This window comes from Taudactylus pleione, unplaced genomic scaffold, assembly GCF_031769625.1.
Source record: "Taudactylus pleione unplaced genomic scaffold, aTauple2 ptg000179l, whole genome shotgun sequence".
Lineage (NCBI taxonomy): Eukaryota > Metazoa > Chordata > Amphibia > Anura > Myobatrachidae > Taudactylus > Taudactylus pleione.
In genome coordinates this window covers 7,451,464-7,474,775 of record NW_028284581.1, presented here as the reverse complement: position 1 = coordinate 7,474,775, position 23,312 = coordinate 7,451,464, and the positions used below count along the sequence as shown (strand labels likewise).

At 42.9% G+C, this 23,312-nt stretch overlaps 1 protein-coding gene across 1 annotated transcript in view; it reads right to left on the bottom strand.

Annotated features, from left to right (window-relative positions):
- Positions 1-23,312, bottom strand: part of CDKAL1 (CDKAL1 threonylcarbamoyladenosine tRNA methylthiotransferase) — a 1,097,522-nt gene that overhangs the window by 254,300 nt on the left and 819,910 nt on the right. The window contains exon 12 of the mRNA XM_088475853.1: positions 7,536-7,716. Within this exon, the coding sequence (XP_088331979.1) occupies positions 7,536-7,716 (181 nt within the window). The remainder of the gene's footprint in view (positions 1-7,535; positions 7,717-23,312) is intronic.

The window sequence follows — 23,312 nt, the reverse complement described above, 5'->3', positions numbered from 1 at the left end:
CCTAACCCCCCCCGCGCAGCTGTCGGTGTCCGGCTTACCTTCGATTGGTAAGCCGTGTATCGGGCTCCCGGCGTAGGTCTAATGACAGGCGTTGGGATTTTGGTGCCTGTCATTAGTGCCCTCCCGGAATTAGACAGTCGGGAAGCCGGCGGTCGGGATTACGCCCGTCGGCTTCCCATTCTAGGTACTAAATGCATGTGGCATTATTCTGGTTACTGAGTTCATGTGGCACTATTCTGGGCACTAAATTCATGTGGCATTATTCTGGGCAGTGAATTTAGGTGGAACTGTGTTCTGTTGGTGCCTGACACACATTTTATGAGAATGTATAAAGCTTTTTATATTTTATAATTTATCTCCTCTTGATAAACATGAGCGGGACCTGTTAACAGCAGCCCAAAAACAAAATATTAAACAATAGAATATAATTTTAATGTACCGTATATACTCGAGTATAAGCCGAGTTTTCAGCACATTTTTTGTGCTGAAAAAGCACCCCTCGGCTTATACTCGAGGGATTCCCGCATGGTACGCAGATGAGTAGCGTACCATGAGGGCCGCGGCGCAGACTGTGTCTCTGTGACACAGCTGCACCGCGTGTGTAGCGCTGACCGGACGGAGTTCGGTCAGCACTACACACCGCCAAACACACAGCCGCCGGAGCCGGCAGCTGTGTGTTTGTTGTAATCAGCAGACGATGAGAGTCTGTCAGACTCTCATCGGCTGCTGCTGCTCCCACTGCGGGAGCCATCTTCCGGCTCCCGCAGTGGGTAATGGGAGACGTCATGACGACGTCTCTCCCATAATGCAAAGCGGCCGGAGGAGCTGATAACAGCGGCGGGATCAGGAGCGGGGTTTCAGGTAAGTGTTTTTTTTTTATTTTTACTAGGACTACTGAGGGCACTACCAGGGGAGGATTACTTCTGGGGGCACTATCAGGGGGGGGGATTACTTCTGGGGGCACTACCAGGGGTGGATTACTACTGGGGGAACTACCAGGAGGAATTACTTCTGGGGGCACTACCAGGCACTATCAGGGGGAATTACTTCTGGGGGCACTACCAGGGGGGATTACATCTGGGGGCACTACCAGGGGGGATTACTACTGGGGGCACTACCAGCTGCTGCATTTCCCACCCTAGGCTTATACTCGAGTCAATAAGTTTTCCCAGTTTTTTTGTGGTAAAATTAGGTACCTCGGCTTATATTAGGGTCGACTTATACTCGAGTATATACGGTATATTATTCCTATTTTAAAGCCCTAATTTTATAAAAACTGTAAATATGTAGGCTGTTTCTTCATGAAGTTATTTAAAATAAAATAAAAAAAAAAAGAACATTTGTTGGTTCAAGGTTATTAATAACCTGGGCTAGACCAGCTTCAAGAAAAATGTTTGTGGTATATTATTTTTCAACTGACAGATAAACCAATCAGAAGAACCATCATTCTCTTTTAAGTGAAAACGTAAGAACTTGTATTAATTACAGTTTACTACTTGCCATAGAACACAGATATTGCATACTTTGAAGGTCTTAATCCCTCAAAAGCAATTAATTACACAAAACAGAACAAAGTAAAAAATCAAACAGCAAAGACATAAGGTCACTGTAACATTGACTATGTATTTCCAGTATGACTATATTAAACTTTAAAATTATGTATAATATATACAGTATATAATGGTAATGTTGGTTTTATGGGGAGTGCCTAAATGGATTATACAACTCTATATGGGATCCAATTCCCCTTTATTATAATATATTGTTATGCAATACTCACCTTACGGGAGAGAGCTGAATGTCTGCATACAGCAGGTAGCATGGCCGGGCAATGGTAATGTATTGGGGGCGGGGCCAAGCGATCGCATCATTGTGGCCCCGCCCCCTCTTCACAATACCAAAATTAACGCCCACCCAGCTACGGTGGTTCCTATCATTGACTGCGAAGGAGCCGGATGGGTCGGCAGCCGCTGGGAGGCTTGCCTGCCTTTCTGGGGGCCGGGAGCAGCACCCGATATTCGGGAGGCTCGCGGCCAAATCAGTAGGGTAGGCAAGCCTGGTGTTGTGAGGTGATAATGGTGAAGTTTTTATTCCTTCTATTTGGCCTACTATGAGACCTTTTTGAACCTGAGTTCATCCAAATACAACTAATGACCTGCTTTTCTTTTAGTACAGTTATATTTTATTAAAAAAAAAACATAAAATCACATTTAAAACTTATTCTCACATATACATAGACATCTTGACTATTGTGGGACAGATGTTAGTACACATGCGGTCTCCCTCTATATCTTGTCAACCAACGCGTTTTGTCATAAATGACTTCCTCAGGGGTGTCTAAGATATAAATGGGGTGTCTTCGTATCAAAACATAATAAAAATTAAAAGTCTATAATACATTTTTTCAAATGGTTATAACACACAGCATGAGTTCAAAGACTTCACTGAAAAATATTCATACTCTAGGCCAGAAGTTCCCAAAAGCGGTCCTCAGGGCACTCCAACAATTCAGGTTTTAGAGGTAACCATGATTGAGCTGCCCAAGATTCATCCAGATATCGCTGACTGATGTTGGTGAGGTTGCCATTTTCCATGGTCACTATTTCTTATTTGGTATAGCTGCCCAAAAGTTTTGGTGTTCTGGCAAGATGTGCAGAATTTAATATTCTCAATTCTCCAGGCCAGAATCCCTATCACCCCCAAAGTTCATCCTTTCTACCCTTTGTAGTCCCATCAGTCTCACAACCTCAAAACAAATTAATCAGGCATATCATCTCAGTTGCCATCTGCCAACTAGAATCCGGTAGAAAGCGGTAAACCCAAACACAATGCAGTCAGTAAAGCACCAGAATGTTGCATAGTCATTATATGGAGTACATAATAATATAACACTCTTCCAGATATTTTCACAAAATTTGGGGTCCTTGGTCAGCATTCTTCGACACTAGCTCCATGTTTGTACAAGTATACTAGGTTGATTTAGCCTGTAGCACATACTTGCCTACCTTTTGCTTCTCCTCCCCGGGAGAAGCCTTGGGAGGAGAAGCAGGTGGGCTGTGACGGGGGCTGGGCCTGACGGGTCATGTCATTAAGCCCCACCCCCTTCACATCAAATTGCAGCGATTGTCTTAAATAGGGGGTGGGGCTAAATGACGTGATTCATGGAAAATCGCATCAATAAGCCCCTCCCCCTACACGGGGACCCGCGAACGCCGCAGAAATTCTTCCACTTCACTAGGAAGTGGGCAGAATGCGGGATAAGTCCCTACCCTTCCAGGGGTGCGGGGGGTTACCTGAAAAATCAGGCGCCTCCCGCGAAAATCGGGAGGGTAGGCATGTATGCTTTAACAAAAGTGCTGCTTTAAATCCTGGAGCAAAATCATCAAAAAATGTGCACTTCTGACCAATTGGGACAAAGTATTAATATTGTGTATTTCTTGCTTAACTTGGATGTGGCTGCCTTTACTATCTGCTCTTCCAAATATGCAATGAGACTACTAAGGGAAGTGCTAAGAGCTTCTATTTTCATACTTCTTCAGCATTAGGCCAGTGAAACACAGTGTGAAGTATATGCTGTTTGCAGCTTTTATGATTATTCAATACAGATGAGTTCTAAAAGTAGTCACATTCCTAATGCCTCTCGCACGTGGCCAGCCCACACTGCCCCATCCTACTGACATGAATTTGCTTAAAAAAAGAAAAAACAGTTTCAGACGGAGCTTGAAAACTGCATCATTGATTCTTAATAGGTTCTCAACAGCAATTCACATGCAAGTTCAGGGTAATACAGGGATAATGGAGAACAAAGCTGCATTTTGTGCTGTCCAGTACAGATCATGAACCATATGAACAACTCTTCAAATTCTCAAGGGGATCAATGATCTTTTTTTTCAAGCCTAAAAAAAAAGTTTTCTTTTCCGCTAATTGCCAGTTAAAGTTAGACTATTGTTGTTGCTAATAATAGGGTCATTCCATGCCAAATCATCACAGGTTCCAACCCAACCATCTCAGATTTACATGAAATTTGGTAGGATGATAGACGGCATAAAGTAACTTTCACATGTAAAATTTTAGCCCTCAGTGATACACTGTGTTCATGCTACAGGACCCATTCATGTTATGCCACACAGTAGTTGTGCCCCTTATAAATTATGCCACACAGTAATACCCCATACACTACACAGTAATGCCTCTAACATTATCCCACACAGTAATGCCCTTTACCGATTATGCCACATAGTAGAAGTGCCCCATATAACACATTATTCTACACAATAGTAGTGTCCCATACACATTATGCCTCACAGTAATGCCCTTACACATTATGCCCCCCTCAGCAAACTCACATCCCCGTCCCCCTCCAGCAGCCTCTTGTCTCCCCCGTGTGCCATCAGCAGCCAGTAGGTGTGAATTTGGTGCTGGTCCACCAGCTAATTACAGCAGACGCAGCTGCAGGCATGGACAGACAGTGCCGGCGCAATTTGGATCTGGTGGTGGTCGCAAGCCAATCAGAGCTTATGAACCAGCCAATAAGGAGCCACCACTGCTGATTGGTTGCCGGCCCACCAGCTCTGATTGCCTCATACCCGGCGGCTGTCTCTCCATGTCTGCCAGCCAAAACACCACCACTGACACCCGGGCCCCCCTGGGCGGCCCTGACTGAACCAGCCCACCTCGTGTGCATGACTGGGTGCAGGGAGAGCGGCAGACCACAGAGGCAGCTCGCGCATCATAGCAACCACACCCCTTGCACCTACGGTAGTTACTCTACTGTTTGCATGCATGTTAGCAAACAGTGGGGTCCTTTTCAGGATTAATGGAATGGGGTTATAGGCGAGGGCAAAGCGGGGTATCCCAGCTAGTACAAAATATTATAGGTGAAAATAATGACATCTGTAGAGTAACGCACAGCCCCATTCTAAACCACCATCTTAGAACAGTGACAAATTTCCAAGTCCTCAACCCCAAGAATGCGGATGGCATTTCACATCAATTGTCATACTTTTGTCTTGGCTCCACCGGAAATTACTGTGTCATTTGCCATACACAGATACAGTAGCCTAATGTTTTATGTACAGTAAAGTGTTTATTGTGGTAGCATACTGAATTACATCACCTTTTTAATTTAATGTTCTTTGCTAGGGAAAGAGTGACAAAAATTGCATAATATAAAAATAATAATGCATCTCAATGTAATTCTTCCTATGGTTACTTTTACGTTCTTCATGCAATGAACACCACTCACCACAGCAACAACATAAACTGTAACAATCTTTGTTTACTATTAGTGCTATTATGCTATAGATGCAGTCTTATATGTCCAATTGCACAGTGCTGCTGCTGTTTGGTTTTACGTATATTTTTCAACTTTGTTTAAGTTGTTTCTGTGGTGAGCGGTGTCAGCACACTCTGCAAAGGTCATGTGGTTTCCTAAAAACCTCATTGTAAGGTTACTATGGTGACCACTGAGCGCCTGTGATTGGAAGGCGGGGACACAGCTGACATGGGTAGAACTTTATTGCCCCTTAGGTGGTGAGTAGCATTTAAATGTGTGTCTTTGTTTTATACACTTATCCCTAAAGACTACTGAAACTTCGGAAATACAGGAGTTTATTATCTTTTATTGAGCCTCAGATCTAGAGTGCCGCCACAAGGAATTTATACAGATTCATTCACCAGCACATCATGGTTAATGGTGGAAGGCACCCTGGCAAGTATACACAGTATTTACTGTCGGTGTGGCGGGTGTCGGTGTGTGTGTGTGTGTGTACACAGTCTTCATCTATTAGAAACTAAGGGGTGCAACTCAGTGTGACTTTCCCATTCTATACTGGATACTCCTGCAGCTCTTACCCTATTGAAGTATTTGGTGGAAGAGGGGTCAGAGTGTGGCACTATACTGCAACTCCATATTGGTGATCTGCGCAGAACACTGTTGATGTAATCAGTGAGAATCACCAGTGTTATGTACTTTCCCACATGAACTAGCAGCAGTGTGATGAAGACTAGATCCCTCCTCCATGAGCCAGACACTGCAGAAGATAAAGACACATGGTTGTGGGGGAGATATGGGAGTGTAGTAAGTTTGTGGGCATCCTTCCTAAGTTCCTGGCCGAGATCATCTTTATCCGGAACCAGTATGAATGACCGTCGACTCTAAGGCCGGCGGTTCAAATCCTGACGCCGGCAGAACGGCAGCAGTGGAAATCCTGACAGGGGATTTCGGTAAGTATAACTAACCGTACCCGCCTCCCTTACCCTCCCTTAGGGGTGCCTAACCCTAACCTCCCCTCTAGTGCCTAAACCTAACCCCCCTTCCCCTCAGCCTAAACCTAAGACTCCTGGGGGGTGTCTAACTTTAAGTTCCCCCCGGGAGCCCCTAACCTAAACGGGCTGTCCGCGCCTGCCGCCCGATTTACCTTTGACACAAAATGGATTGTTTTAGCATAGCGTTTTTCTGCCCAATGCTCATAGTACTGATCAGCATGCCTGCTTGTAGTCACAGAAACCATTGTGTTAATAGGTGTTGCTAATTTTGCAAGTGCTTGTCCATTATGTTAAGGTGTGGGGCATAATTGCATTTATAATGGATGCAGTGTGTGCGCTTCACACGGCCTCTGGGGGGGCCCGGTAGCGCACACCCTGCGCCCAGAGTATATTTACCATGTGCCGACAACCAAGTCCTTCTCCGCAGCACCATCTTCCCAGTGACATTTTTGGGAGTATAGTGATACACAGTGAAAACAGATACTCTGGTACTGTGCCAGAGCCTTTGATCTCTTGTGCGCATGTGCCATCTTCCTGAATATCACTGGGAAGATGAGGAGGGTTCTGCATATTCTTCCTGGCCAAGATCATCCATCTGGTTAAATTAGGGTTCAACTAATCATTAATAAATATACGTAATCGCTCCAGATTTCTAAATACACAAAATGATTAAAAGCATGTCCTGTTGCCATTACTAATGATCTATTTGGTATCTACAAAACACTCCAGATAACTGGAGTGTTCAACATACAATGCAAGTACTATTGCTACTTAATAATCCTGGGGGGAAAATGGACACCTTTGTTGCATTATAATTGAATTCCTCATCACACTACAATTTAAGATTAAAATTGCTTTACTTTTTCCATTGCAATTATTAGTATTGTATAGCATAAAGTTGTGATACTTCTTGAGTCTGGCTTTTGTGTGGCAAAATCTCTATTAGGAGTTGATGTGCTGGAGTTTTTGGGTAGCATTATAGATTTTTTTTTATAGCTTTTGCATCTAGTTATAATGCATTAAAAACCAGATGAACTACAAATCTATGAGGGGAAACATTGTTTGTGTGTGTTTTTTTCAGTTCACCTTACAAATCTGCATTGCATGAAGTAAAAAAAAAAGCACAATATGTAGAAGTAATATTTGTACATTGCTATCCTCCTGTAACTGTGTAGCTAGTTGCCAACTGACACTGCATTTTCTCTATAAACACTATGCAGGAAATGCCTTTACAGCTACACACCTTAATATGGGATAAAATAGCTTACCACATGAGCTGGAACCTGCACCATTTTAGCAGCTGGAGTCCCCGGGCGTGGGTAAAACTGATTAATGAAGAGGCTTGGGAATCTGTATTCTTCAACTAGTTTTAAAGTCTCCTTAAAATCTTCATCTGTCTCCCCAGGAAAGCCACAGATGATGTCCGTAGCGATTGTAATTCCGGGCACTCTACAAGACAGATGGTAAAAACATGTTACGCTGTAACCTAGGGACTTCACATTTAACCAAGTTTTCTACAAATTTCCCAGAGGTGTATGATTATTGTTATATTAACCATTTCACTGCTGGGGAATCAGACATAATTGACTCGGACTTAGAGGAGATTACAGTCTCATTTTATATTATTCCCACAACTACTAATGTCTAATAACTATATCTAATAATGGTTAAACAGAATAAAATCTAGTTTAGAACAGTAAGCTATCCGTGCAGTGCATGCATGTATGTATGTATGTATGTATGTATGTATATATATATGTATATATATATATATATATATATATATATATATATATATATATAGTGGTGCTTGAAAGTTTGTGAACCCTTCAGAATTTTCTATATTTCTGCTGAAATTTGACCTAAAACTACCTCTGATTGTCACACAAGTCCTAAAAATAGATAAAGAGAACCATATCAAACAAAATAGACAAAAAAAATTAGACATGCTCATTTTCATTTTGAGGAAAATGATCCAATATCACATATCTGTGAGAGGCAAAAGTATGTGAACCTTTGCTTTCAGTATCTGGTATGATCCCCCTTTGTGCAGCAATACCTGCTTCTAAATGTTTCTGATAATTGTTGATTAGTCCTGAACATCGGCTTGGAGGAATTTTACCCAGGCTTGGACTGGGCTGCCGGGAAATCGGATAATTTCCAGGTGAACCCCAGTGCATTGTGGCCACACCCCTTTCTGTGAGGGGGTGTACTTAGCAGGTTGTGACGGGAAGGGGGGGTACACTACCATCAGGGCCTGATTAACAATGTGTGAGTGAAGCTCCAAACCCCTGCCCATTCAACACTCAGCTGTCCAACGCTCCTGCAGGAGCTCACTGGACAAAGTGCGCAAACACAGAGCAGAGGAGCCAGGTCCATCCATCACTGAGAGAAATATCCTCACAGGTAAGTGTAACTGATGATGTGAAAAATATTTTAGTGTTATCTAAGGGGGTCGGTATATGGTGGTGGAGAGGGGTGGATATGTTTTTTTCTGGGGATGCTGTGTTGTTATAATATCTATGACGGTGTATTAATGTTGCATGTGTGTGTCAGGGTGGGGCGTATTAATATTGTGTGTGTAAAGGGTGTATTCATATTTGTGCTATATGTTGGTCACTGATGCCCTCTATATATTATATAACGTCCATTGCAATACTCGGCACTTTCTGTATTATATGGAGGTCACTGCGGCACACTGCAATATATGGTGGGCACTGCAACACTATTATATGGTAGGTACTGTGGCACTCTACTATATGGTAGTAACTGCGGTACTCTATTATATGGTGGTCACTGCGGCACTCTGTAAATATATGGCAGTCAGTGCGGCGCTCTCTGTATTACATGTCAGTACTGCGGCACTCTGCATTATATGGTGGTCAGTGCGACACTCTCTACATTATATGGTGGGCACTGCAGCACTCTGTATTATATGGCAGTGACTGCAGCACTCTATTATATGGTGATCACTGCAACACACTGCATTATATAGTGAGAAATGCGACACTCTCTGCATTATATGGTGGGCACTGCTGCAATCTCTGTATAAATCCTTCTGTCTCTTCATGTAATCCCAGACAGACTCGATGTTGAGATCAGGGCTCTGTGGGGGCCATATCATTACTTCCAGGACTCCTTCTTTACGCTGAAGATAGTTCTTAATGACATTGGCTGTATGTTTGTGGACGTTGTCCTGCTACAGAATAAATTTGGAGCTAATCAGATGCCTCCCTGATGGCAATACATAATGGATAAGTACATGCCTGTATTTCTCAGCATTGAGGAGACCATTAATCCTGACCAAATTCCCAATCCCATTTGCTGAAATGCAGCCCCAAACTTGTAAGGAACCTCCACCATGCTTCACTGTTGCCTGCAGACACTCATTATTGTACCTCTCTTCAGCCCTTCGGCGAACAAATTGCTTTCGGTTACAGTCAAATATTAAAAATTTTGACTCATCAGTCCAAAACAGCTGACTATTTTTTCGTGGATAGTTGAGTCGCATGGCCTTGTTTCATGTCAAAGGTATTGCTTTTTGGCTGTAATTCTTCCATGAAGACCACATCTGGCCAGACTTCTGCGAACAGTAGATCGGTGTACCTGGGTCCCACTGGTTTCTGCCAGTTCTGAGCTGATGGCACTACTGGACATCTTCTGATTTCAAAGTGAAGTAAGCATGATGTGTCTTTCATCTGATGTACTAAGTTTCCTTGGGCGACCACTATGTCTACGGTCCTCAACGTTGCCCGCATCTTTTGCTTTGAAATCTTTGCCTGGGAGTGACCTTACTGATGCAGTATAACTACCTTGTGTCTTGTTGCTGTGCTCAGTCTTGCCATGGTATATGACCTGTGACATGAAACGGTCTTCCACAACCTCACCTTTGTAGCAGAGTTTGGCTGTTCCTCACCCAGTTTTAAGCCTTCTACACAACTGTTTCTATTTCACTTAATGACTGTGCTTCAACCTACATATAACAATGATGATATCATTATAACCTGTATGGTATGATTGGTTAATCATACACCAGACTATAATTCTACAAAGTCCCTGACTTTGTGTAAGTGTACCTAGAAGAATTGATGCGGTTTTGAAGGCAGAGGGTGGTCACACCAAATATTGATTTGATTTAGATTTATTTTCTGTTCATACATGTAAAAAATAGAGATTGAAAGACCCACGTGTGTATTTATATATATAAAAAAACACAAGCGTGCGCATGAATTTCTCAGTCTCTCCCTCTCTCTCTCTATTATATATATATATATATATATAGATATATATATATATATATATATATAAAATTTCATTTGCTGAAGGAGTCCCTCACCTAAGCGTGTGTGTGCCACAAAAGTACCATTGGCGAATGGGTCTTGTTGACCGTCATCAGGTTGAGTCTCTCATATCCAAAATGCTTGGGACCAGGGTTTTTTTGGATATCGGAATAATCTGTATTTTGCAATATTTGCATACCATAATGAAATATGTTGGGAATGGATTTATGTTTCATATACACCTTATACACAAAGCCTGTAGATTATTTTATACAATATTTTCAATAACCTCAGTCATGCTAAAAAAAATTCCGTATTTCAGAATATTTGGATATGGGAGATCCAACCTGTATGTATGCATGTATGTATATATTAGTCCTGCACAGACCGGCACTCTCCTAGCGGGTTACAGCAACTTCGGTGTCCTCAGGGTAAATCCATGTAAAAGAAAGGTAATACAAATGTATGTAACTCACATCTGTGACACCATCACCGTTTCGGGATGTACCTGTCCCTTTGTCCCGAAACGCTGGTGGTGTCACAGATGTGAGTTTAATACATTTTTATCAACTTTATAAACCTCTGAGTGCCGCGGCTTGTTTGTGCTGGTCATATATATATATATATATATATATATATATATATATATATACACACATATACATACACACATTGCATCCGAAAAGTATTCACAATGCTTCAATTTTTCCACATTTTGTTATGTTACAGCCTTATTCCAAAATGGGATAAATTCATTTTTGTCCTCAAAATTCTACACACAATACATAATAATGACAACGTGTAAAAAGTTTTTTTGAGATCTTTGCAAATTTAATAAAAAAACACTAAGAAATCACTTGTACATAAGTATTCACAGCCTTTGCCATGAAGCTCAAAATTGAGCTCAGGTGCATCCTGTTTCCACTGATCATCTTTGAGATGTTCCTACGGCTTAATTGGAGTCCACCAGTGGTAACTTCAGTTGTTTGGACATGATTTTGATAGGCATACACCTGTCCATATAAGGTCCTACATTTGACAGTACATGTCAGAGCACAAACCAAGCATGAAGTCCAAGGAATTGTCTGTAGACCTCCGAGACAGGATTGTCTCGAGGCACAAATCTGGGGAAGGGTACAGAAAAATATCTGCTGCTTTGAAGGTCCCAATGAGCACAGTGGCCTCCATCATCCGTAAATGGAAGTACGGAACCACCAGGACTATTCCTAGAGTTGGCGAGCCATCTAAGCTGAGCGATCAGGGGAGATCAGGGAGGTGACCAAGAACCCGATGGTCACTCTGTCAAAGCTACAGCATTCCTCTGTGGAGAGAGGAGAACCTTCCAGAAAGACAACCATCTCTGCAGCCATCCACCAATCTGGCCTGTATGGTAGAGTGGCCAGACGGAAGCCACTCCTTAGTAAAAAGCACATGGCAACCCGCCAGGAGTTTGAAAAAATGCACCTGAAGGACTCTCAGACCATGAGAGACAAAGATTGTATTCTTTGGCGTGAATGACAGGCATTATGTTTGGAGGAAACCAGGCACCGCTCATCACCAGGCCAATACCATCCCTACAGTGAAGCATGGTGGTGGCAGCATCATGCTGTGGGGATGTCTTTCAGAAGCAGGAACTGGGAGACTAGTCAGGATAGAGGGATAGATGAATGCAGCAATGTACAGAGACATCCTGGATGAAAACCTGCTCCAGAGCGCTCTTGACCTCAAACTGGGGTGACTGTTCATCTTTCAGCAGGACAACGACCCTAAGCACATAGCCAAGATATCAAAGGAGTAGCTTCAGGACAACTCTGTGAATGTCCTTGAGTGGCCCAGCCAGAGCCCATACTTGAATCCAATTGAACATCTCTGGAGAGATGTGAAAATGGCTATGCACAGATGCTTCCCATCCAACCTAATGGGGCTTGAGAGGTGCTGCAAAGAGCAATGGGCAAAACTGCCCAAAGATAGGTGTGCCAAGGCTGTGGCATCATATTCAAAAAGACTTGAGGCTGTAATTGCTGCCAAAGGTGCATCAACAAAGTATTGAGCAAAGGTTGTAAATACTTATGTACATGTGATTTCTTAGTTTTTTTTGTTTTTTTTTAATTAAATTTGCAAAAATCAGAAAAAAAACATTTTACACGTTGTCATTATGGGGTAGTGTGTGTAGAATTTTGAGGACAAAAATGAATTTATTCAATTTTGGAATAAGGCTGTAACATAACAATATCTGTAAAAAGTGAAGCATTGTGAATACTTTCCGGATGCACTGTATATAATGCATATTAGGGATACTGGACCACAGTCACAAGGAATTGTACCGGAATCTCCAGGAAAGTCTTATAACCACTGGGCTACTCTTTTGTTGTCCACACAGGCGGCACGTGAGTAGGGGATATTACACACTGTGTTACTGTTGTATAGATAAATATACATAGACATTTTTGCCCGGTCATTCTATTTGTTCATAAAATATTTGGTTTTGTCATTGTACAAATAGTATGGTATGAACCTGGAGTATTAAATAAATGCTGCAAGAAACAAAACACAAAAAATATAATTAAAACAAAACATCCCACTGGTTCTTATTGAGGGCCTAGGGCAGCAACCGTGTGCAGCAAGTGCCGTCCGAAGCTAATAATCATTTTATTGCTGTGCTCTTTCACGGGTGCTTATAATTAACAGTACTGTCATTTCCTACATTTAATGTGCCAAAAGATGAATTGCTGCTTTAATTAGAGATTTTTTTCTGACAAGCAGTGGTTTATGTTAAAAGAACCTTTTAGGTGTTATGTGAACTCTTTACAATTGTAATGGTTCTATCGTATTAAATAAAAATGCCAAGGAAGTCTGCATTGAATATATCACATGGATCAGACATAATCCCTTCAATAATGTGATGAACGAGTGCAAACAAGGAATTTCATAAAAAGAAAGTTCTGATAAAAGTAAGAGTAAAACGGGAGCAATCAAGCGGTTTCAGTATGATAGCAAAGGGCAATCAGCTACAAGCCATTTGCTGAAATGGAAGCAGTAAAATATTGTAATTACACAAAGCAATCAGCAGTACTGACATTTTGTTAGTGGTTGGCTCCTTGTGACATGACTGTTGTTCAATTCCATTATAAACATTTTAGAACACAAAAGGTCTAGAATATAGTTCAGAGTATAATTAAAACAGGTGGTAGACTAGAGATGGCACTACCATAAACTGCCAAATGAAGTATAATCCAGCACGGCTTGGACATGGACTGACTAATTTTTTTCCAAAATTGAAAATTCGACCTAATTCTTTGGCTTTCTAAATGCTGCCATGAAAAGCATTGAAGGTGGTCTACTTTATTCTACAATGGGGAAGGAGAGAAATGGAATGCACAGGGAGAATAAAGCATTATAGGTAATGAAAGTGCACCGTACACATTATTAGATTCACACAGAGGAAATCCCTGCTGGAGCTGCCCCAACAAGAGATTACCAGGAGACAAAGCCACAAAATCACAGCTGGAGGAAGCTGCCAGAACTTACAGCTGTGAGTTTCTGGACCATTGGAATCTGAAAAATATCAGAATGGTTTAATGGGAGGCTGTCATGGTTAGCCGATTAAAGCTCATCCCAAACACGATTTACCATATAATGGTTGGGCCCACTGCTGGTGACCATACATTTTTCGGCTCTGAGCTGGTGCATCTGTTAACTGGTGGAGAGGGAGTGAAGAAGAGCCACTGAAGGAAAAATTACAGAAGCTGCTGTAAAAAAAGATTTAAAAAAACCCTTAAGAGGCTAGAAGGAGATCATGAGGAAAATAAAAGAGCTAACACTATTCCCCATTTTATCATATCACGCACGGAGCAGGTTAGGCTTTTTTATTTAGGCCACCAAAGTGGTGCCAAGCCATAGACCACAATAGGCCACCAGGGCGAAAGTCACTTAGTGGTCCAGCTCCAGATTGCTAGAAGCCCCTAAGCCTTTCCCTTACCAGTTCCTGGCATTCTCCACCCCTTTGGACATTCCACAAGACCACCAGATAGTAGGCCATATAGAAGGGGGTGCATCTGTGCACACCTCACTGTGCCACCCAACTGTATGGGCACTAGGCCTGAGCCCTTATGCCTACTGGCACATTAGTTATGTCCACGCCAATTAATGCAGGTATAAAAAGTATATTACCCCTTTTTAAAGGTAAGCTTTTGGTGTGTTCCTGTTTAATCATTATGTAAGCCTGTTTTTTGTCATTAGCATTTGGGACAATATACCCTGTTTTGTACTGTACTGTAAGGCAATGAGACAAAGTCCACCACACCTAGTCATAGTTTGGTGGTTGTTATTGGGGGGAGGGGGGAGCAGTACACGGCAATCAAAAGAATGCGACATTACTCTGCTAAGTAGTCCTGCTTGGCATAGCAACTGCTCATTGACCTACTCTAAACCAAACACCTTTAGCCCTTTGTTCCCTGACCTGAGCAACCGAGGAAGTGTAACTTTGTAGCCTCTTGCCCCAAACACACCCATGCATTTTTAATCCCCAGTTGTTAAGTCCTCTCTTTTTTTGCAGATGCCCCATCCTGGTGGTTGTGGGGAGAGCTGTGACATGGGTGGGGATTCTTTACAGGTTGCCACATCAGGAACTGCTGATACCTATTAAACGGGCACAGCAGATTTAGATAGGCACTGTAACCTTTGGAAGTACATCTTTCTATGGCCCATCAGAGCAGGTGAATAGTCACTGAACTTACAATGAAAATGTTTTGTATGAGATGGATGGGGAACAAATGACAGTTTACAAAGCTGTAGCATAGAGTCCATTTATGACTGAACACTTATATTTATCTCCACATTTAAGGTGGGTACACACTGACCGACATATCATACCGCAGGTACACATTAGAGCAATGTAATGAACAACGGAACAATTCATCGTCCTTTATTAATATGCATGGAGCCGCAAACGGTATCATGAGGTTCGATGCGTAGTACATCAAACCTGAAATTGCATGCGACCGCGACAGCGCACATATCGTCCATACACACTGCATGATATGTCGTTACGATTTGGCCAAATCGTAATTGCATTGTCTCAGTGTGTACCCAGCTCAGGTTTGATACAGACACTGATGCAGTCGCGCCCTTGTTTACGTCTTTTGGCGGATTGCAACTTTATGTAAATGCTGCTACAAAATCCTTTCCTAGAGTAAATCTGTGAAGCCGAATGTGCTAGGACTGAGGCATCCATAGATGCTGTAATACCAGCTGATGAATAGTTAGATGCACCATCGGTCACACCACAGCAGGTGCAGTTTCTCCGCCCAAGAGTATGTTCTCCTATGTTCTCTATATGCAACCACTTTCAGCGACAGCCCCAGAAACTCCCATAACATGTGGGCTAAGCTAGACACCGCCCAAGAACGCCCACTACATTTCTGAGATTTTACATCTCCTGTGCGCTTCTATCGCAACTTTGACTCTGTGTGCATGCAATCGGAACACATGTACATTGCGACATAGATGCTTGTGCATAAGAGATAATCGCTCCACTGTGTCCGACTGCACTGTGGGTCAGTATCAGTGTGTGTGACTCAGAATCAGGCCCATAGTATGCAAATCTTTACTTTTTGGATTTTTATTGTCCTTTTCTGAAAAAAGTTGTTTGCGGAGACAATTAATAAAACCATCTGTTTAATTAACTTGCTGTTGTGCCTAGCACAGAGTTTTTTTTGTTGCTGTTGTGTTTTGTTCCCCCATAGATTTTTTTTTATCTCCAAAATAACATATAGTATAGATTATTAAAGGTACACGATGTGTAATTATTTAATCATTATATCCAATACCACGTGGGAAAGAGAATGGTGAGGGTACTGCAGAAAGCTGGTCCTTTTGTACAAAAAGGAAACCGAACATCTCTGTAACATTGGATTTATACAACATAGCAGATTACAACAAGACAGATGGGGTACAGTCCGAGCCAGAGTGGGGCTGTATGATAGCATTAGGTGAGGATGAAGTTTGTATTTGGAGAAACCCTCATGATGCAAAGAACCTGTGAGAGAATAGCTGTGATTTACAATAAAAGTGGCATGAGACACAAGTAGAAATTGTCAAAAGCATTTCAAGAGTGATCAGTGGTACAAAATGTGGCTGTATACCGTAATAAAGATTTAGACAATGTTTGCCACATTCACTGCCATTGTAGCTGTCCCAGTTCTAGTTGTCTAGAGGCAACTGTTGCTTGCTATGCCGATCTTAAAACGAACAATAAAGGTAAACGATAGCTGAATGATCGGAATACATTTTATATGGAACACAGATCAGCAACATCAATGTTATAAACCCTATTAACATTAATGTAACTTTGCAGTGTGATCCATTTCAGTGGCAAACGCAGGATTTCTAGAGGGGGGTTTCCAAATGCTTGATTTTAGAGTGAGTGTGGCCTGTCCATGAAGTGGGTATGATTAGCACTTATTCAGCTTTAATATGAGTCATACAAAGTGTATTGTGTATCATAATTCCAGCATATACAGGACCAGCGATCACAGTAAGCCGTTAGATGCGGCAGTAGGGCTATCCTGCCTAGGCTGAATGTTTTTATTTTAGATGTGTGCACCATTCCAGACCATTGGAGCAAGTCCGGGAGCCTGGAGGAGCAGCAGAAGAACCTAGCACTGCCCTGGACATATATGTACATATTGGGCTCTATAGCAGTGCATCCCTAATAGTGCAGTTTTTCCAGATCTCCTAGTTGGTACACAAGTTATTACTGTCTGATACATGTTAAAAGATCCACAGGTGGTGTTAATTATTTTATTTGTGATACTGAGAAGAACATGCAACACTAGCAAAATTCTATTCTATTACTATTTCTACTGTGGTCGTGTGTGTGCTGGGGAGGGGGGTTTCCAGGCAGACGGAAACCCCCCCTGCTTTTGCCTATGCATTTTGATTACAATTTGCTCAATAATCTATACTCAGAGAGCAGATGACAGGAAGCAGTTGAGTAAAGCTGGGTACACACCTAGCAGATATATCTGCAGATGATGGTTGTTCATATACACGTGGTGACCCCCTCCCAGCGGCTGCCGCTGCATGTGTACGGGCGGTCGGCTGATGGCCCGTACATACAGCACGATGGACAGATATATCTGACTTGGGATGTGCAGCACAGCCAACGCCATATGTCTGTAAACAACGTCGTTGGCCCACGGGCATACAATATATTGGCCGATCAATTGACCAATACATCAGCCAGTGTGTACCCAGCATAAGGCTAGTTAGTATTAGTCTAGTCCCTGAATAAATAATAAATTAGATCCCCACCAGCAGGTAATGAATGTAAAATAGAGCTGAACTATCCAGCACTGCCTGCATTCTTCCAAATATACCACAAACATAGACACATACTGAGGGGAAAGATGGCATTGTGGGAATTATTAAGATGCATTGTGTGACTGCCGAAAATTATAAAAAAAAAGCAAAATATGTTAGACACGATTGATATACACTAGTTATCTCAACTACTTTTATAATACTAGTGGCAACAGTGAAAGTCTTTAATACAAACTGTACTGGCAGCTCAGACTTGTTAAGTGTCTGTTCCTATGGCAACAGTTTATGGGAGCAACTTGATGCAATGAAATGTGTATCTGTTGCACTTAATCTGGGGTAAGAAAAACATATTTCAGAATCAGAAAAATGCATTACCTCTCTTCAGAGACAAGGTTATGTTTATAACAGTAATTAGATTTGTCCAGGATTGATTATGTTCTTTCTGCACTTCTAGAATTAACTGGCCCTGCAGTAGCAAGAACATTAAATAAAAGCAAGCCACTAAATAGACCTGTAACATTTGTTAACCTGTATTTAAAAGGAAAAAAAAAAACTGTACAAAGGAAATATCACCGGCTTTGTCACAATTTAAAGTAAACATGCACAAGCGATACCGCAAGTAAAAGCAGCATGGATAACAACATCTATGAGGAATTGTACAAAACACCCACCTCTCCACACCCCCCAAAAAAAAAACAACAAAAAAAAGCACAGCAACGCATACACATATAAAATACACTATGAACTGTAGTACACCAAGGTATATGAAAGATGAATGGAGAATAAAACGTAAGATTGAGAAGTCATACTGCAAACTAGTAGCTGGTTGGATATGTAACAAAGAATTTAGTGGCACTCTAAGAAGCCTGATGACTGGAGACCATGGATTTGGAGAAAGTCACTAGAAGCCTGTTACATGTTTCTTTGGATAAGTGGGTCAGTATCATACCTGCCTACTCTCCCGCAGCATCCAGTGGTAATCCTGCTTTTTTCACTAGTGAGGGAATGATCATCTTACTTTGGCTGCTCCTCCGCTCCTCATAGACCTGTGATTCCTGGCCCAATGACAAGATACGCCAGACCCAGCCTCACCAAGTGATCAACTGCATCTCCCCTCTGGGAACTCTAATACCCCTTTCAGATATACAACCTCCTAGCCTATCCCCTCTCTGGCTGCTGCTGATGATGTCATCATTCAGCTGCCGGAAGCCGGCCAATCATAATGCAGATTTTTTTTTTTTCCATTATTATTTTAATTTCTTTTAATTCCCTGGTGGTCCAGCGGGAGTGCGGGTGGCCCGCTATGGCTGGGACCAGTCGGCGGTCTCCAGCGCGGGTGTCCCCGGAGTCCGGCTGGGGTCCTGTGTCGCTGACACAGCGACCGGCATGGCGGGCGGCTCGCTGTGGCAGAGAACCGCCGGCGGGTGTCCCCACCGTCCGGCTGGGGTTCTCTGTACACAGCCGGCCGGCGCTGGGGGTGGTGAGCAGCAGCGCTGAGCGTCCTATAGGAGGCTCTGCGCTGTCAACTCCATGTAACAGCTGCTTGGTGCTGCCCGGGAGTAGTAAATTCCAGGGTAGCACCATTCAGACAGAAGCAGGGTAATTTCCCGGGACTTAAGTCCCGGGAAAAACCCTGGTCGATTGAAGGGTTCCCAGGTAGGTACCTTTCAGACAGACATGGCTACCCGGGAATTTGGCTGAGGCAGGCCAAATTCCCGGGAATCTCGAGATGTCTGAAAGGGGTATTACAGAGGGGAATTTTTTTTTTTATAAATTCTTTATTTTCAGCAAATTTTTAAAACTATAGTCTGCATCACAGAAACCAATAGAAAAATATACATAATGCATATACAAATAGTGCATAGGTCATTAGCTGTTTAACATCAAAACAGGAATGAAATGAACATAGTTGAGTAATAGCATAAAATAACTGAGTGTACATAATTGCACAGCAACAAAATCTGGAAAAAAAAGGAGGCAGAAAAGAAAAAAGGAGAGAGAGGCGGGAGTGAAAGGAAGGGGAGAGGGAATATGCAGATACCAAGTCAACCAGAGGCGGGCAGTGCTCATCTTCAAAAAAGGGGAGAAAGGGAGAAGGAAAAGCGGTAGGGCAAAGGAAGTCCTTGAGGGGGTTCAGGCCTGCAGCACAAGAGCTGCATAGGACGCTGAGGATTTGAAATCAATCTAGCTAAACCATAGTGCCACGAATTCTGAATGTTTTTCAGGGGCTGAGAAGATGTCATAAATAGCCATATAAAAATCAAGGCATTGACACCATTACCACGCTGTAGGAGGAGTCTGCGAACGCCAATGGACTGGCAGTACAGCCCTGGCAGCATTGTTAATGTGCTTAAGAAGCGACTTTTTAGAATGGGAAACAGGAATGGTCGAATGTGAGAGAAGTCAGAAATCAGGGCCAGAGGGAACCGAATGACCTAAAATCTCTGAAGCCAAGGCAATTATATTCTGCCAAAGTGGACTAATAAGGAAGCAGTCCCACCAGATACAGTATGTATCATTGTACCCATTACTTTGCAGCACCTCCAGCAGAGAGGGGATACCATGGGGAAGTACTTGTCAATAACTACTGGGCAATGGTACCATCTGGTCAAAACTTTGTATTGGGTTTCAAGCACTTCTAAACTAGGGCAGCAAGCATCGGTAAGTTGGAAAACTTTTTCCCATTTAACTTGTATTCGCCTATGTGCTAGATTCCTATCCCAGGCCTCGACAAAGAGAGGGTCTGAGGTAAACAAACCATGCAGCAGGATTTTATAAATTTCCGATATAAGGTGTATGGGAGGAGTATGGTGGGAACACATAGACTCAAAGGGCATCCTATCCCTAAGAAACAAGAAAGAACTCCCAAGGGAGAAAACAAAATGCCGAATCTGCAGGTAAGCCCACGAGTCTTGCTCTGTGAGTGAAGTGTTAGTGCATAACTCCGGAAAAGTCAGGAAACGACCCTCAGACACTAAATGTCCCACCCTAATGATCCCAGCTGCCGACCAAGTGGAGATAAACCGCCCCGATGTATCTGGAGGGAAGAGGGGGTTGTGTAAAATGGGAGTGAGAGGGGATGTCACTGAAGATACTCCGCTTCTGGTACGGAGCCGCCTCCATGCCTCCAGTGTAGGGCCAACTGTGGGATGGAGTGAACGAGATATTTTAGAACACCATGGGAGAATGTTCAAGGGAAGATTAGAGAACAGGGCTTCCAATTACACCCAATGCTTACCCACAGTCTCCAGAGTCCAATCCAGGACCCTACTTAGCCAAATGGCCTGAAAATACGTTGAAATCATAGGAAGTTGCTTGCCTCCTCTACTTTTCTGTCTATAAAGTACCTCATGTTTAAATCTGGCCTTCCTTCCTCCCCAAACAGAGTTACGGATAAGGGGCGTGAACTTCAGATAGAAAACGTGGTGGTAGTCCTATGGGGGTTGTCTGCAGTAAGTACAAGATTCGGGGAAGAACATTCATTTTAATAACGTTTAAGCGACCCAACCAAAAAAAACGCTGTAGGACCAATTGATCTAATTCCTTGCGAAGGGAGCGCAGCAATGTGTGTGATTAAGAGCAAACAGATCAGTGAGGCGTCTAGGAATAAGAACACCCAGATATTTAAGGTGAGAAGGATGCCATTTAAATGCAAATGATGCACTTAGTGCAGACACAGTCACTTCCGACGCAGTGACATTAAGGGCAATGGATTTGTTGTAGTTGATTTTAAAATTAGAAAGATTACTAATCCGCTGAAATTCTTTCATAAATTTGGGTAGACACTTGACAGGATTTGTTATCACTGCCAGCAAGTCGTCCGCAAAGAGGGCAAGACAAAAGTCCTGTGAGCCCACCCGTAAACCGTTGATATTGGGATTAGCTCGTATCGCTCTTGCCAGGGCCTCCATACAAAGAACAAAGACCAATGGAGAGAGAGGGCAGCCCCGACGGGTACCATTCGTAATCTGAACTAGATAGAGTCTCATTCACCCGGATCTGTGTGGAGGGGGCCCTGTTCAAAGCCGTGAAAGGAAGGTGTCTCCCAGACCCAAACATCTTAACACCTCTGTAATAAAATTCCAATCCATCCGATCAAAAGCTTTCTCAGCATCGGTGGAGAGGAGTACCATGGGGGTATCAGTAAAAACTGCATGGTGTACCAAATCCAGGACCTTAGTAGTATTATCCTTAGCTTCTCTACCCAGCACAAACCCCACCTGGTCAGAGTGAATAACAGAAGGCAGTAGACGCTTGAGACGGTTAGCTATGAGTTTTGCATACAGCTTAATATCCACATTCAAGAGAGATATAGGACAATTCACAGGAAGCGTCGGGTCCTTGCCCTCCTTGGGTATTACTGTAATATGAGCCCCAAGCGACTGGTCAGAGAAAGGTGTTTGCACTGACACAGCATTACAAGCCTGGAGGAGCAGCGGTAATAGCTTATCTTGGTAAGCCTTATAATAAGACACAGTAAAACCATCAGGGCCGGGGCTTGTGCCTGAGGGGGAGGCCTTGAGAGCAGTAGATAATTCTACCTCTGTAAACGGAGAATCCAGAGCTCTTGTCTCCTCCTCAGAGACAGTGGAGAAATATATATATCTGCTAAATAGGTCCGGATCTCCAACTCTCGGCCCACCAAATCTGGCCCGGAGCGAGTCGGGGTAAGATTGTATAGCCCAGAGTAGAAAGACTGCAGCAATGTCCCTGTCAGTGTAGCAGAAATTACCGGTGGGGTCTTTAATATGTTGGAGATAGGTAAAAGACCTTTGAGCTCTAAGCACTCTTGCTAGCATTTTACCTGGCTCATTACCCCAGCGATAATGTTTATGCAGACACCGCCTGAACGCCCTTCGAACCCCATCATTTAAAAGGTTATTTAGATCAATTCTAGCTTTTTGAAGTTCCAATAGGGTATCAGAGCATAAAGTACGTTTATGTGTAATTTCCAACATACGAATTTTAGAAAACAGAGCATCCCTACATTCAGGCCCTCATTCAGAGCCGTACGCTCTGAGCAGAGCGCACGCTCTGAATGAGGGCCGGCCTCCATGAAAATGGAGCGTCCTCCTGGACGCTCGTATAGCTGTGGGTCACCACCAACAGGCTATACGAGCGTGCAGTTTGATGGCCGCGATGGTCTTGACCATCGCGACCATCGAAACTGCGAGCCGGAGCCTGCGGTTGAGGTTTTCAACCGCAAGCTCCGGAGTGATTTTGGCTCTAGCTCCCACTCCCACTGACATCACTAGTGATTTCGAACATTTCGAACGTTTCATCCTAACACAGGTCTTGGGCAACCAGCCCTGTAATTGCACCCTGCCCATTACACACTATTTGTCAACATTAAGAAAATCTTTGGTGCGATATGTGTGAGGGATTTGTTTTATTTTTAAATATAGGAGGCTATATAATAGAGACACAAAGGGCCTTATTCCC